The sequence below is a fragment of the Sceloporus undulatus genome, chromosome 1 (genome assembly GCF_019175285.1).
Source record: "Sceloporus undulatus isolate JIND9_A2432 ecotype Alabama chromosome 1, SceUnd_v1.1, whole genome shotgun sequence".
NCBI classification, from domain to species: Eukaryota; Metazoa; Chordata; class Lepidosauria; order Squamata; family Phrynosomatidae; genus Sceloporus; species Sceloporus undulatus.
This window is the reverse complement of record NC_056522.1, coordinates 215,312,812-215,329,176: the sequence shown is the minus strand read 5'-3', so window position 1 is coordinate 215,329,176 and position 16,365 is coordinate 215,312,812. Positions and strand designations below refer to the sequence as shown.

At 53.6% G+C, this 16,365-nt stretch overlaps 1 protein-coding gene across 1 annotated transcript in view; it reads left to right on the top strand.

Annotated features, from left to right (window-relative positions):
• Positions 1-2,042: 2,042 nt before the first annotated feature.
• The window catches only part of LOC121925903 (T-box brain protein 1-like), a 39,848-nt gene continuing 25,525 nt past the window's right edge, over positions 2,043-16,365 (top strand). The window contains 9 exon segments of the mRNA XM_042458469.1: positions 2,043-2,469; positions 10,803-10,963; positions 13,313-13,370; positions 13,373-13,647; positions 13,650-13,705; positions 15,538-15,560; positions 15,563-15,625; positions 15,628-15,654; positions 15,657-15,689. Coding sequence (XP_042314403.1) covers positions 2,043-2,469; positions 10,803-10,963; positions 13,313-13,370; positions 13,373-13,647; positions 13,650-13,705; positions 15,538-15,560; positions 15,563-15,625; positions 15,628-15,654; positions 15,657-15,689 — 1,123 coding nt within the window.

Below are 16,365 nucleotides of genomic sequence, written 5' to 3'. Positions count from 1 at the left end.
ACTTGTGTCACCTTATGCAGGTGCGCCACAAGTCAGCCAAAGCACCAGGGAAGATGGGGGATAGGTGCACACATGTACTTGCATGCTCACCCATCCCAATCAGGTGTCATCCCTCCTCTCAGGCGTCACCCAGTGTGGTCCGCACCTCTTGCAGCACTCGAATGACACCACTGGATGCACGCTTTTGATGCTGCACTGGCTTCTTCAGGCAAAGGTGTTGAACAAGCAAACAGGAGAGAGAGAGAGAGAGAATGATAGTGTTAGTCACAGGCCCCCATTTTCTCAAGGTGATCTCCACAGAACAACACCAGGGATATCTATGCAAGCAGGCCTCTCCTCCTCCTGGCCTTGTGGCACTGGGAACAAAGCATTCCAAAGTCTAGGAGGAAAAAATTGAATGCAATTAGCAATGCAGAAAAGTACTTCTTCTGAGATCCAAGGGGTCTCCTCTCCATCTTTTGTAAGGTCACAGCCCCCTTAGTTAGGCAGAGAACATAGAATTTCTCAAGGAAAGCCTCCAAGCTTTTGCATCAAGAAAAAATTAGGTATGGTAAAACATTCCAAATGTAGTCCCAATTAAAAAAAAAAAGTTTTGCTTTTGTTGGAGGTAGAAAACCCAAATAGAAAAGTCCCAGTCCATTGGTCCTAGGATTCCCTGTAATGGTTAAAATGTGATATATTCACGTCCAGGAAACATATTCAGGGGTAGCCATGTTGGCCGTATAGCAAAGTACAGTAACACCCCAAATGGAAAAAGCACAGTGCAGCACAGTGCAGTATATTTCTTCTTCGTGGTCTCTGCGAATCATACAAATGGGTTTCACTGCGCCTGCGCAGTGCTGCTCGGAACCTACTGGAATCACTGGGCAGAGTTTACTCTACAACATATTGAAACTTTTTGGCGGTAACTCCGCCCACCCATTATAAGGCCCCTGCCTTCCCGCTCTTTTCCCCAGTTCCTTTTTTCCGCCGCGCTAGCTGCTTCAGGGAACTTTCGCTTGCTTCGCTTGCTTGGAATCACTTTCGTTTTTGACCTCGGACTGTACTCTTGACCATTCTTTGTCTCCTGCCCCTGGTAACTTCGGACTTTCGGACTGTTGACCTCGTTTACGGATTCTCCTCTGGCTTTGACGACTTCGGAAATGCCTGCACCCTTCAAGAAGTGCGACATTTGCGGGGGCAAGGTGCCCGTCCAGGACCCGCACTCCTCCTGTCTGCTGTGCCTTGGCAAGAACCATGATACCAAGGCCTGCCTGCTCTGCAGATCCCTCTCGTCCCAGGCCTGGAAAAACCGTGAGTCCCGGCTCACTTCGGCGATCGCCCTGGGTAAGGTGCAAGAGGGAGGTTCGCGGTCATCCTCTGTTCCGCCTTCCGCGCCCCCCGCCTCGTCTTCTCGGGCCAGTGTGTCCAGCGTCACATCTGGCAGGGCCGCCGTTCCCAGCGTGGTGTGTGTCCCGGCCGGGACAACCCCTTCCACCACCTCCGATGTGGCCCGTGGCTCCAAACCGTCCAGCGCCACCGACAAACCCTCCAAGCGCCCCCACAAGTCTTCGGGGACTGAGGGTACCGAACCGGCCTCCAAACCGACGAGGAGATCGGAGGGCTCGTGTTCGAAGAAGGCTACCGAGCAGGAGCTCCATCTCGCCTCGCCTTCATCCTCCAAGGCATCCAAGGCATCGCGCCATGCTCCGAAGCCAAAAGAGTTGGCTGTGCCTTTGGAAGGGGCAAAGTCTCCAAGGCCTTCTTCGTCGGCAGCGGCTGCTGTCCTCCTGGACCTCCCGGACAACCCCTTCTTCCCGGCAGAAGAGGTCCCGAAGCCTGGGAAGAAGAGACACCATGATAAGTCGGGTCGTGATCCTGCCCCGAAGAAGTCCAAGCCTTCCAAGGATCGGCCCACCTCCGACCCACCGAAGGCGAAGGACAAGAAGCGCTCCCCCTCAAAACAGGGCCGCGCTTCCACTTCGACAGCTCCACGCGATCCGGAGCCTGCGCCGGGGGGTTGACGGACTCCGGTACCAGACACGCCACCGCCTCAGCCCACCATGGACTTTGTCCACGGGACGGAAGACACCGTTCTCCATCTCTCGTCGGGACACCGGTCGCCTTCCCACTCTGGGACCGACAACGAGGATGATCAGCCCCGCAGACAGGAGATACCGGACCTGTTCTTTGATTCCCAATCTGGCCGGTATTATTTATCGGTTTCAGAGGACAAAGCCATGAGGGAGTTCACCAGGCTGAACCCCCATCCTGCAGACCACGGCACCTCGTCCAGATCGGTCCCGACCGTATCTGTCTTCGAGGGATCTCCGTCTCCACCTCGCAGGCGTTCACGGTCCTCGACGGATTTCATCCCAACCCGTCCGAGATCCCAAGTCAGGGTTACGGACCCCCTCTCCGATGACCTGGACTCCGAAGATGAACCTCTGCTCCCGTCTGAAGCTCCTTCCGACGAGGATGTCCTCTCGGGTTCGGCCTCACCGCAGAGGATGCATAATCCCGAGCCGTCTTCCCCGTCTGATGACGTCCGGTCCTTCACCGAACACGTCGTCAAGATGGCGAGGGCTCTCGACATCGAGCTCGCCTCTCCGGAAGACGACGTGGAGGACCCGGTTGAGCGTTGGGTGCACGGAGAGTGCCTACTCCGCCTTGTCTGCCTCTCCTCCCGTCGCTCCAGACCATCGTGAAGAGGTCCTGGGACTCCCCGGCCACCCTGTCTGCGCCCTCCCGCAAGGTGGAGTCGCTCTACAGAGTCGCCCCGGCGAGCTGTCCTTGGTTGGCCGACCACCCCAGGCCGAACTCTGCGATTGTGGAGGGAGCCCAGCACAGCTTCGTTCCAAAGCAGGCGACCTCCCCTGTCGACCGGGAGGCGAAGAAGGTGGATGGACTGGCCAAGAAGGCCTACTCGGCAGCGGCCCTTTCGGTCAAGGCCGCCAATTACACCGCCTGCATGGGGGCCTACATCCAGACCCTCATGGAACGGATCTCCCCCCTCATCCCGGACGTGCCGGATGACATCCAGAGGCAACTGGTGGAGATCAGGGACGAGACTCATTCCATTGGGAGTTGGCTCATCACCACTTCCAGAAATATGGCAGACTGCTCAGGGAGGGCCATGTCCGCGTCCATGGCACTCAGACGCCACGCCTGGTTGAGGGCCTCGGACCTCAACCCCACGGTCAGGTCGGCCATCGAGGACATGCCGCTCGACGGGACCGGGCTCTTCCATGCCGAGACCGACGGCCGCCTGAACAGGAAGTTCAGGATGAAGGCGGCGGCGAAGAAGCATGGCATGTCTTCGGCACAGACCTCTCCGTTCCGGAAGCGTCAGCGCCTGTGGCAGCCGCAAGGTCAGTCACAGGGGACCTTCTCCCGGGATCGGCAGTCCCAGCAACAGGGCTCCCAGAGACACCGCTTCCCCTCACAGTCTTCCTCCTCCTCTGGCCGTCGCAACTTCCCGCCTCGGTACCGCAAGTCCCGCCGGCAGGACACCGACCGGGGAAGAAGAGAACCTGAAGGGACGCAGCGCGCTTCGTCCCTCCTTCACCCCTCTTCTTCTTGGACATTCTGAGGCCCTTTGTTAACACCTGGGCCTCTATAACATCGGACTCGTGGGTTCTCAACATCGTCCGTAGGGGTTATGCCCTCGAGTTCCAAGAGCTCCCTCCAACTGGAGCCGTCATGTCCACTCCCCCCTCGGACACCCTTCTCGACGAAGTGCGCGCCTTGCTTGGTAAAGGGGCAATTTCCCCTTTGCTGCCCGACCAGTGGCCTCGGGCCTTTTTCTCCAGGTACTTCACGGTACCGAAAGCGGATGGGGGCATTAGGCCCATCCTGGACTTGAGACAATTGAATTTGTTCCTGGACTACCGTCACTTTCGAATGGTAACCTTGGCTTCCATTCTGCCTCTGCTCCACCAGGGCCTGTGGTTCGCGACCGTCGACCTGAAGGACGCCTACTTCCACATCGGGATTCGAGAGTCCCACCGGAGATTCCTCGCCTTCGCTGTCGGCTCCGACTCGTACCACTACAACGTTCTTCCCTTCGGTTTGGCCACGGCCCCAAGGGTCTTCACGAAGTGCATGGCACCGGTGGTGGCATACCTTCATCAGAAGGGCTTCATGGTTTTTCCCTACCTGGACGACTGGCTGTTTGCAGCCGAATCCCAAGGCGAGCTACAGGAGGCAGTTGCCTTCGCCTTGCGCCTCTTGGACTCCCTCGGACTGGTCGTCAACAGGGAAAAGTCCCACTTCACACCGACCAGGCAGGTCAAGTTCATCAGGGTCATCCTCGACTCCGAAAACTGCTTAGCCTTCCTCCCTCCGGACCGGTTTCAGGCTCTGACAACGTCCCTCAGGCCGTGCATCTCCCACAGAAGGGTGAGAGCCAGAGACGTTCAAGTCGCCCTGGGCCACATGGCATCGACGACATTCGTCACCCCTTGGGCAAGACTTCGTCTCCATCCCCTCCAATCCTGGTTCCTCTCCGTCTTCTCTCCGTTGGAGGACCCTCCGTCAAGGTGGCTCACGGTACCAAGACCGGTGGCCACTTCCCTCAGGTGGTGGTTCGAAAGCGGCAACGTCTGCACCGGGATGCCTTTTCATCAGCCCCAGGCACAACTGACTCTGACAACCGATGCATCCCTGGAGGGATGGGGCGCCCACCTGCTCGACCTCGTCGTCAAAGACAGGTGGTCCGCACAAGACAAGCTCCTCCACATCAACGCTTTGGAGATGCTCGCAGTGGAAAAGGCATTGAGGGCATTCGAGTTCGCTGTCACAGGAAGGGTGGTCCTCCTGAGGACAGACAACACCACCGTGATGTATTACATCAACAAGCAAGGTGGTACCAGATCCAGGACCCTGCTCGACCTCATGCTCCGCATCTGGGTTTGGTGCATCCAGAGGCGCGTCCTCCTCCAGGCGATCCACCTTCCCGGGGAGGACAACGAGTTGGCAGACTGCCTCAGCAGATCTCCATCGGTGTGCCACGAGTGGAGGCTCCATCCCGAGACGGTCAGTGACCTCTTCGACCGGTGGGGAACCCCCTGGATCGACCTCTTCGCGACTAAATGGAACAGCCACTGTCCCCATTTCTGCTCCAGGAAGCGACTGGACGGATCCCTCGGAGACGCATTCGCCTTCCTCTGGACGGGGGAGCTCCTCTACGCCTTCCCTCCGTTCCCTCTCATCATCAGAGTGGTGTCCAAGATGACCACGGACCACTCGCATGCGATCCTGATCACCCCGTGGTGGCCGAGACAGCCGTGGTTCGCATCCCTTCTCCACCTCTCCAGGAGATGCTTCCTCCGTCTCGACCCTCATCCGGACCTGCTGTCGATCCAGGACGGACGGATTCTCCACCCGGACATCGAGAGCCTACCGCTGGTAGCCTGGAGGATACAGCCCTGACTGCTTTGCCGGAGTCGGTCAGGACGGTGATCCTGGCTGCAAGAAGACCTTCCACCCAGCGGTCCTATGCCCTGAAATGGAGGAGATTTTGCCTCTTCCTTGACCAAAAGGGCTTGTCTCCTGCTCAAGCTTCCACTCCAGTGGTGCTGGAGTTTTTGATGGCACTTTTGGATGAGGGGCTGTCCCTCACATCCATCAAATGCTATTTGTCTGCCATCTGTTCCAAATACCAGTTCGGGGGGAGGGTTTCTTTCTTCAAGGACCCCTTGGTGAAGGGGTTCCTGAAGGGTTGTGCCAACCTGTATCCTCCTGTGTCGGGACCAACACCGGCTTGGAGCTTGGAGACGGTACTGTCCGCCCTCCAATCCAAGCCCTTTGAACCGATGGCCACAGCAGACTTGAGACTACTGACTTGGAAAACTGCCTTTCTTGTGGCCATCACCTCTGCCCGCCGTGCGGGCGAACTCTGTGCCTTGCGGAGGGACCAGCCCTTCCTGAGGTTCCACAAGGACAAAGTGGTCCTCCGGACAGACATTACTTTCTTGCCGAAGGTTGTGTCTGCTTTCCACATGTGCCAAGACATTGTGCTGCCCACTCTCGCATCCAGCCCGACTTCGGATGCGGAGCGACGCCTCCACTCTCTTGATGTCAGGAGAGCACTGCCGTTTTATTTGGACAGAACTGCTGCCTCCAGTCGGTCCGAGAGACTTTTTCAATGCTACTCGGAGCCGAAGAAGGGCTTGCCCGTGTCTGCGCAGAGGTTTTCCAAATGGGTGGCTGGTACCATCCACCTCTGCCCAGTGATTCCAGTAGGTTCCAAGCAGCACTGCGCAGGCGCAGTGAAACCCATTTGTATGTATTCACAGATGACCACTTGAAGAAATACCGTTACAGGTAAGCAACCTGTCCCCCCCCCCCCCCCCCCAAGTATATCACCATTCATCCAAAATACAAACAGGAATAAATATGCCTTCAGAGTTTGTGGTTGTTTTTTCCATACTGGATATGCCCATACACATGTCCCTAGAAAGTTGCAAAGGTGCAGAGCCACCAGCTCATCCAAGTGAAGACAATCCTTCAAACAACATATTTTAAAGTCATTTAGGGATTGAATAGCCCAGCTCAGACAAACAGTACACAGCTGAAGGGTATTTATATGAGTTTTTACTATTCCAGTCTTGTTGAAATCCTTAATACGAGGTTTTGCCACTTGAGCAAGAAGTGGGCCTTTGTTAGAGTAGGCACTTTCCCTACCTCTGCAGTGGCTCAATCTAGAGGAACAAGCTGGTGTATCCAAACAGAGTCCTGTGTGATGCCTTAAACCAAGTCTATTTCATCCCTAGTTTCATGGGCTGCTGCATGTCTTTGGTGATGCAAGAGGGAAGGGATACAAAGAGGGAAATAGACATACAAAGTAGGACTAAAATACCTGTACAATGTCTCTGGTTATGATGTAGAGTACAAATGATTGAATCAGAATTGGAGTGACACATTTCTCAATACAGTACTAATAATATCTTAAAATAATATAATGCAATATGTTAATATATATTATATTCATTATAATTAATACTAATTCAATGGGGCCATGGAAACCATGGAAATTGGACCAATAGCTCCTGTAGTGAGATGATCATTGCCAACCACTTTCTGTAGTGTCTGAATGACCTTCACAATTTGAAGTTTGCTAGAGGTGGAATTCACTTCCATGGAATTCATGGAACGCTTACTTCTAAGTAGGCATGTGTCTGGGCAGTTAAAATCTTGCACCGTCTTAAAGACATGGAACTACATTGTGGCATAAGCATTTGTCAGAACAACGAACAAAACCATCTCTCAGAGTAGTGCTTTGTGAATTCCAGTGCAGCATTTTTATATTGGGGTTTTCCACTGAAATGTTTTGTAATTGTGGCTGCTATAGAACAGCTTTTGGGACACTTTGTCAAGCTACCTAAAACTTCTTGGGAAACTAAACATTTCCCATCCTGGTTGGGAATGTTACCACTTTGATTGACTGAATGATGCCCCCTTACCATAATGCCTAGATGCCAATCTGACTAAACAGGCTGTCATATTTTGGACATATCATGAGAAGGCATGATTAACCAGATGATAGAGTTGGGAAAGGTTGAAGGCAATAGGAAAAGAAGATGACCACACAACAAGTGTATGCTGACAGTATAAAGACACTCCCTCAGAGAGCGGTGGGGTTTCCTTCTTTAGAGGTGTTTAAACAAAGGCTGGATGGCCATTGGTCTGGGATGCTTTGATTGAGAGTTCCTGCATGGCAGGGAGTTGGATTGGATGGCCCTTGTGGTCTCTTCCAACTCTATAATTCTAAGTTGATTGAGTCAATAAAGTAAGCTGCAGCCCTCAGTTGGCAAGATCCAAGGCAGGAGTGTTAATACCAGGATCTCTTGGAGGTCTCTCACTCAATAGATGTCCCCCCCCAGCCAGCTTGATGTTACATATGAACAACAAATTCTCTTCTTCTTGCCTTCATGGCCTACATATAAGGGATAGCTAATGGGTGACACTTCCTTGTAATGGATGCCATTGCCCCAGTCTCATGAGTTGTGGGATGGCTGTGGGGATTACCTTTGAAACACAGCTGTGCATTCTTAAAAAAACAAAACTCTCCTATGAATTTTGAAACGATGATGTCTGAAGTATTTATTTAAACCATTTTTAAAAACAACAATGCAACCCTTCTGAGTAATAAAACGACAGTATCAAAACTTTGGGTGGAGGCTTAGGGGAGCTGGGCAGAGGGGTATAATGAAGTTTGAGGAGTCCTTTTGAAAGTGACAGTATTTACTGGGGGTTGCCGAAATGATTTCTCATTTGCAGTGTTCCAGTTACCAGGAAATTCTCACCAAATAAATGTTAAACTTGGTAGTTTGTATATATATATATCTGAGTTTCTGGTAAATAGGATACTTTGGTAAGGTCAAAATAAGACTTACTTTATGGTTACAGAGAATTCATCTAGCAGCTTCTAGGAATGTAGGGAATCAGTAATTCCCTAAAACAGAGAGTAGGGAATCTCTGTTTTAATAGAGGAGTCCCTAGATGCATAAAAATAAGAAGAAAATCATCCTTTGAGGAACAGCCTCATGACCGCCTCCATCCCTGGGACCAAGGCAGGAAAGGAGAGAGCTTGAAGAGTCACAAAACTGTTCACCTTTAGCAGAGAGTGGATGGGAAGTGACCTCTTTACTGACCATTAGCATAACAGAATCATATAGACCGCAAGGGCCCTGATCCAGTCCAACCCCCTGCCGTGCAGGAAATCCCAATCAAAGCATCCCAGACAAATGGCCATCCAGCCTCTGTTTAAAGACCTCTAAAGAAGGAAACTCATTATTAGCAATGAACAATTCCAAATGGCCATACCAATAAACAAGACAGACAATAGCACCTTTGAGTGTTAGTCTCAAAGGTACTACAAGATCTCTCTACTGATGCTACAGACTAACGTGGCTATATCTTTGAATACAGACAATAAGGCACACACACACACACCGCTTTTACTCCCAATTCCATAGACACAAACATTGGTGCAAGACCTCCAACAGAGTGGTCATTACACGTTAATCTTAGCAGCTCTTGCTTTGTCTGCGTAATATAGTCCTCTTTTGGGGTGCATCCATACTGCAGAACTAAAGAAGTGCGGCACCACTTTTACTTGTATGTAGAGAGATCTTGTAGCACCTTTCAGACTAGCTGAAATAAAAAAGTTGGCAGCATGCGCTTCGCACACTAAAGTCTACTTCCTCAGATGCGCTTGGTCAAAAAGCTCAAAGCTCATGCTGCCAATTTCTTTTCTTTCAGTGAGTCTCAAAAGTGCTGCAAGACCTCTCCACATACTGATCCTAGAGACTCACACAGCTATAGCTTTGAATTCTGCAGATTTAACTTGCCATGCCTCTATCCGTTGGATCCTTGGGATCTGTTGTTTGGTGAAGCACCAAAACTCTCCAACCTCACTAAACTACATCTCCCAGGATCCCACAGGACGGAGCCATGGAAGTAAAAGTGGTGCCAAACTGCTTTATTTCTGCAGTGTGGATACATCCCCCCCCCCCCCCAAAAAAAAAAACAGGCCAGAAAACGTTTCTTAGTCATTCCGTTGTGTTAAAACCCTTGCAAGTCAAAGCAAGGTTGAGAAGTTTCATGGGATCAGCCCAAGAACAGAGCACCCGACCCAGCCCTCTCTCTCTCCGGTTCCCAGGCAAGGCTCTCCTATGGCGGGCACTGCGGGCGTTTCTTAAAAAACGGACTATGTAATAGCCTTCCTTTTTTAAGAAACGGGGGTCTTTCCCCCGAAAACGCATTCCTTCTACATCTTGGATCTTATTCCAGCGACGTGTTAATTTGTTCCTCCGAAATCCAGGTAATTACTTGTGGCAAGCTTCTTCTTCTCACAGCAGAGATCTCCCTCTGAGAGGGAAAAATATACACACACACACACACACACACTATATATATATATAGGAAATGGAAGAAAGAAAGGAAAGAAGGAATATATATATATATATATATATATATCCTTCCTTCCTTCCTTCCTTCCTTCCTTCCTTCCTTCCTGTCTTCCCTTTACTCCCTCCCTCTCTTCTTTCCCTGCCTGCTTTCTTTATTTCATTCCTGCCCTTCCTTAGTCCTTCCTTCCTTCCTTCCTTCCTTCTTCCCTTCCTTCCCTCTTTCCCTGCCTGTCTGCTTTCCTTTTTTCTTCCTTCCTTCCTTCCTTCCTTCCTTCCTTCTTTCCTTCCTTCCTTCTTTCCCTACCTGCTTTCTTTCTTTCTTTCTTTCTTACTTTCCCTGCCTGCTTGCTTGCTTGCTTTTCCTTCCTTCCTTCCTTCCTTCCTTCCTTCCTTCCTTCCTTCAAATCAGGGAAGGGACCAGGGCCAGAGGCAAAGAGAAGGTTGGGTGCTGCGGGTAGGGAAAGGGAAGGGGGGGGGGCGGGGGGGGGGAACGCGAGAAGAAGGATGGCACTCCCTGCGTCCAGCTGGATGCCTTGTAGGCTGGGTCTCCTCCCCCTCCTCTGTGGCTCTCCCGCTATTCCGCAATTCCCTGGGCGGAGATCAAATATTATTGTCCCAAGAATGCGTAAACATCGAGGGGCAAGAGGCCATTAAAGGCAACCGCCAGCTATGATTATTTCAAGGGGAAGATACCCTGAGTGTCCAAGGGGCCGGGGAGAGCACAAAGGGAGTTCAGTCGTGCCCTCCCTCCGCCCCTCCCCGGTGGCGCAGGTTACCTTTTCTAGGTCTGCGTTGTTGGGCAATGAAAGCGGGGGGAAAGAACCGGAAGCGGTTCCTCCTCACTCCACCCTCCGATCCTCCTAGCCCTCTGTTCTCTTTCCTTTCTTCTCTCCCCAAACGCTGCAGGCCCGTCGGGAAGCACCCTGGCCGCAACGCCTTCCTCAAAGGCTTCTTATCTTTGGAGACCACCGGCTCGTGCCCTCTGCCCCGAGGTAAATCGTGGTAACTGGGGACGGATCCTTGCCCTCGTCACAAATGCTGAAAGCCCAACGGAGGGCGACCTCTCGGTACCTCTGAATCTCAAAATCCTCCAGCCGCAAGTCGCCCCCGATGAGTGGGGGGGCATGGGGAGGTTGGATCCGCCGGGGCAGGGAAAACCATGGGGCAAATCCTAGGAGCGGCACGCGAATAGGGGCCCCAAATGCGGCCGGGCATGGGCGGGCAACGCTCTAAGCCGCGAAGGAAAACAAGGCTGGGCACAGAAAAGCCGAGGAATACAGAGGGGCACCGCAGGGGGCTCGCAAACAACACAACCAAAACACACACATAACACAACACAAACAAAACACAACCCAGAGAGTAATGCACAACCACCGGGCTGATGCGTGAGGAAGGCTGGCTGTAAACGGTCGGGCAAGCGCGGGCGAGAGGACCGGGAGAGAACAAAAAAAAACGGCAACGGGGCGCTAGGGGAAGGAGGGACGCGAAAAGGACAGCGGAAGAAAAGCGCAGAGAGGAAAGCGAAGGAGGCGGGGGAGGTGCAGGGGTGGTGGCCCCGGCCGTGCGGGAGCAAGGGGGGAAGCCAGGGAACGACGGAGGGGCGTGACGGGACGGAGGAGGACAGGACCGGAAGGAAAAGTCAGAAGGCCGCAGGACCGGCGGCGCGAGGGCTCTGCATGCTAGGAGGGCCGGGGGGGGCCTGGCCGCCGGAAGGAAGCCGGCAGAACGCCCGACCGAGCGCGCCGCGTAGTGCGGGCCTGCTGAAAGTGAGGGCTTGGAAACGGAGAAAGGCATAAACGACAGGAAAGCATGCGAAGCGCGGAGGGATCCGAAAGGCGAGGGAGGGAGGGAGGGGGCATAACCTCCAGGCAAGGACCTGGATCAGAACTAACGGCACGAAAGACAGACATCAACGCACAGCAAAGCAAGACTTTCGGCAGTAACGTTAGTACGAGACACGCATCCGCCTTTCGAGTGTAGTGCGGGCGTTCGGGCGTCATTTCACTCCCCTCCCTTTCCCCGCCCTCCCTCGCTGCTTCCCTGGCCTCCTGCTGCTTGCATTGCTGCTTGCTTTCACTTCTTCCTGCCTTCCTAAGTCACTTCCTTCCTTCCTTCTTGGGTCCCCCTCCAAGGTCTCACACAGTCCTAAGCCTACTAGCCAACACAAACAAACCCCTCTTTCTCTTCCATCTCTCCCAATAATATTCATCTTTTTGTCCTACGTTGGGCGACGGGGGGGGGGGTGGCCGGAGTCTCCCTGCTGCCTTTGCCTTTGCTTTGCCTTGATGGCGGTGGCGATCGGGAGCCAGGTGATTATCCTAATTAATGTCGATCTAATTAAATTAGAGTCTGCGTTGAACCAATGGCAGAGCGCTCGGCGGGGCTTGAGATCAAAAGCGGGGCCCGCTGATTGCGGCGCTGTGTCAATTGGCCATCGCTCCTCCTCGCGAGAGGACAGGCAAGGCAAGAGAGAGAGAGAGGAAGGAGGGAGGGAGGGAAGAGGAAAGAGGAAACGAAGAGAGAGAGAAAGAGGAGAGAGGAAAGAAGGAGGAAAGAAGGGAGAGAAGGGAAAGAGAGGGGGAGGAAAACGTGGCTCCACTTTATAACAGCTTTGGGGGAAAAGTGTCGCTTTTGGAGTCTAGGTGGGGGAAGACAGGCTGAGGAAGAGGAGGGCCGGTGGCCGTTCAACAACTCCAAACCCAAACCAAGAGAAACACCCGATCCCCCCCCGAGTCTCTTCCTTTCTGCCCTTTCCACTCAAGCAACATTCCTTATTTTCCATTTTAGTTTTTTTTTTTTTTGGGGGGGGGGTCTTGGAGTGATGGCTGGAGCCTTGTTGTCGCCTCAGTCGGTGTGTGCTCTCAAGAAAAGCTCCATCTGGGCGCGGAGGGGCTGCTGCTTACTCTCCCCGCGTCGGGCGGATCCGAGCTGGCCTTGCCCGAGCTCCCTCACCCTCAGCCCCTCACCCCCTCCATGAAGGCCCCCCACCTCCCAGTGACACCGCCAACCTGGAGAGGAGCTGCTCACCTCTGAAAAAAACTCAGCCTGGCCAGGGGGGCCACCACGAGGATGACACGCGAATCAGGCCCCCAGGAGGAGGAGGAGGAGGAGGAAGAGGAGGAGGCAGGCCCCTTTCCCTGGCTCCAAAGACCGCCAGGGCGGAAGCCCCAGCACGCGAACGCAACCAAACAACACCAGCCAGCACCAACACAAACACACCACCAGCAGCAGCAGAAGCAGCAGCTACAGCAGCCACAGCAGCAGCACCAGCTCGCAGCGCAAAGTCCCGCCCGTCGCCTTGGACGGCGGCAGCGGCAGGAAAGGCTCCGAGGCGCCTTCGATGGAGCGGACCCGTGCCTGCTCCCTCCCTCCTTCCTCCTCCGGGGCCTCCTCCTCCTCCTCTTCTCCTGGGGCTTGCTGCTGCTGCCATGTTCCCCTACCCGGGCCAGCACAACCCCGCGGCGGCGGCGCCTTCTCTGGCAGCCCTGGCCGCTACATGGCCCACATCACCCCGGTGCTGAGCAACGGCGCCTATACAACAGCCTGCTCTCGGGCCCTCGGCTGCCGCCGCCCCGCAGGGCTACCCCGGGCCCCCGGGCTACCCCTCCCCGCCGAGTACGGCCGCCGCCGCCGCCGCCTCCCCTACCAGGGCTCGCCCTTCTACCCGTTCCCCGCCGCCGCCGCCGCTCTTGGAGTCCAAGGCGGAGGAGGGCTGGTCCCCGGCAAGGCCCCGGTCTACCTCTGCAACCGGCCCCCCTCTGGTCATTCCACCGGCACCAGACCGAGATGATCATTACCAGACAAGGCAGGTAAGGCCGGAGAGCAGGGGAGGAGGGAGAGGAGAGAGAGGAGATGGAGGAGGAGGAGGAAGGGAGATGGGGAGAAGGAGCATTCTAAATAGCATTCTAGTTAGTTAATATGTTGTCTTTTTAAAAATCAACTTTACAGTATTAATTTTTACCCTCAGAAGAGAAGGAGAGGAGGAGGAAAGGAGAAGAAATAGGAGAAGGAGAAGGAGGAGAAGGAAGAAGAGGGATAAGGAGTGAAGGAAAAGAGAAAGAGAAGGAGTAGGAGAAAAGTAGATGGAGAAAGAAGAAGAGAAGGAGGGGGAAGAGAGAGAGGGTAGGAAAAGGAGCCCGGCTGAGGGAACCCGCCAGGGCTCGCGTCCTCTTCCCAGGGCTCCCAAGGCGCCTCCTCCTTTCCGGGCCCTTTGAGGCTCCTCTTCTCTCATCCCTTTTCTCGGGTTGACCTTAACAACATCTTTTTTTACAATTTCATTTATTTTCTATTTTTAATTTTTATGTGCTCGGATAACGCAGCCGTCCAGGAGGAGTCAGTTCCTCGCACTGGAAGAGGCCTGGTGTTGTTGTTTGTTGTTGTTGTTGTCTGAGGCGGCAAACCAATGCCTCTCCGCTTTTTCTTTGTTTTTTCCCTTCGGGTTTTGCGGGGAAGGTTTTGTCGGTGCGGGGCTTTTCATTCTCGTTGTGACATTTTTCGTTCCCACTTGGCCATTAATGAGCTGATGATGATGATGAGATGATGCTGATGATGATAGAAAGATCTTGCAGCGCCTTTGGGACTCCCTGAAGAAAGAAGTTGCAGCACGCGCTTCCAGACCAGTCTACTTCGTCTGCGGAGGCATTCGTGGATCATGATCGTAGTCGTTTATGACTTAGATATCATCCCAAGTTTCTACTAATGATCATGGCTTGGCTGTTATTGTCTTTCTGCCGCCCGCGAAGACGCGGCGACCCGGTGGAGAGACACCCCAAGAAGCCCGCTGCCATGCCCCGTCTGCTGAGGCCTGCAAACCTGTGTCACTCCAAACACATCCAAACGCGTCGCGCGGAGGAGGCCAAGACCCGCAAAGCCAGGGCACCAACGCCGGGGCGCACGAGCAAAGGGCCGGGCGTGCAAGAGCCTGTGTCAGCAGCCGCAGATCATCCACACATCATCACATCACATCAACAGCCACAATACCATCATAAGCAATACCCACCACAATAAGGACATCATAGATTCCAGTAGATACAAGCAAGGCGCACAGCTACGTCATCATCCAACTATTATTTTTACGAACCACTGTGAATTAATCTACGCACAGTCAGCATCATCATCCTCATCTCATCTCATTGCTGCTGCAACGTTTGCCCCTGTCCAGACTTTCCCAGCCTCTAGCACGGTTCCCTTTCCCTCGGCGACCCTCCTTGTCGCTTATCTTCGGTGGACGCCTTGCTCCTCCATCCAGGGCCACCAAAACGCCACCAGATCCCCCGGGACTTGCTTCCGTGGCCTTGGAGGGGGGGGTCTTTGAGGTCCCCCGTGGCCCTCCCTCCAGCCCCATGCTGCCAGCCCTGGTCTGTGGAAGCCTCTCGCCGCCTTTCGGGTGAGGCACAGCCCCCTTTGCGAGGGCAACGCGGGGGCTTTGGGGGCTCTGCTTCGCTCTGCCATCCACCCGACAGCCGGTCTCAAGGGTGGGCAGGGGAGATGGGTTCGTGTGTCGCGCCTCGAAACTTAGGATGACGGTATGAAACCGCACCTCTCCTTTAAAAAGTCTCTCTTTTCCTTCCGTCTTCCTTGCCTTCCTTCCTCCTTCCTTCCTTCCTTCCCATCCTCTCGTCTCTTTCTCTCCCCGACACAGGCGCATGTTCCCTTTCTTGAGCTTCAAATTTCTGGCCTGGATCCGACGGCCCACTACAACATTTTCGTGGATGTCATCCTGGCAGACCCCACCACTGGCGCTTCCAGGGAGGCAAGTGGGGCCTTGCGGCAAAGCCGACACCAACGTCCAAGGCAAGCCTGGTCGCCGCCTTCTTTTTCCCCTTCTCTGCTGTTTTTTGTTCTTTTCTCACTTATAATTACACATTTTCTGAAACCTCCCGCTACACACAACCAGACAACCAGACACACCACATGGAGACACACCACACAACACCGGGGCTGGCGGTGCGAAGGCTTAATGGAGGCCTTGGCGGACTTGCCTGGGACACAGACCAGGCGGAGAGGGATGGATAGATAGATAGAAGAAGAAGAGAGAGAAGAGATAGAAGAGAAGAAGAAGAAGAGTGCTACCTTTAGATTTAAGAAAAAGAACAGCACTGGTCATTGTGTGAGAATTAAGGAGTGATTGAAAACTATAAATGTAAAATGTTGTCCCCCGCCTCGATCGATGGGGAAAGGCGGGCAAGAAAATAGTAATAATAATCATAATAATAATAATAATAATAATATAAAATAGCAGTTGCCCTGGAACTGTTTTTAAGGTGCATATGGAGATCAGCATGGCAAGCAGATCTTTATTAATGTTGTGTTGGCCGCTTGCGGTACTGTATTTCTGGATACAACAATGGAAACACACAGAACAGCTTGCGTGAAAACCCTCAGCATCCAAGTGAAATTGGAGCCTCCTTCCTAGCACAAGCAATAGCTAAAGGGGGTCGTTTTACAGTACAGTAGTTCGCTTCTTCTG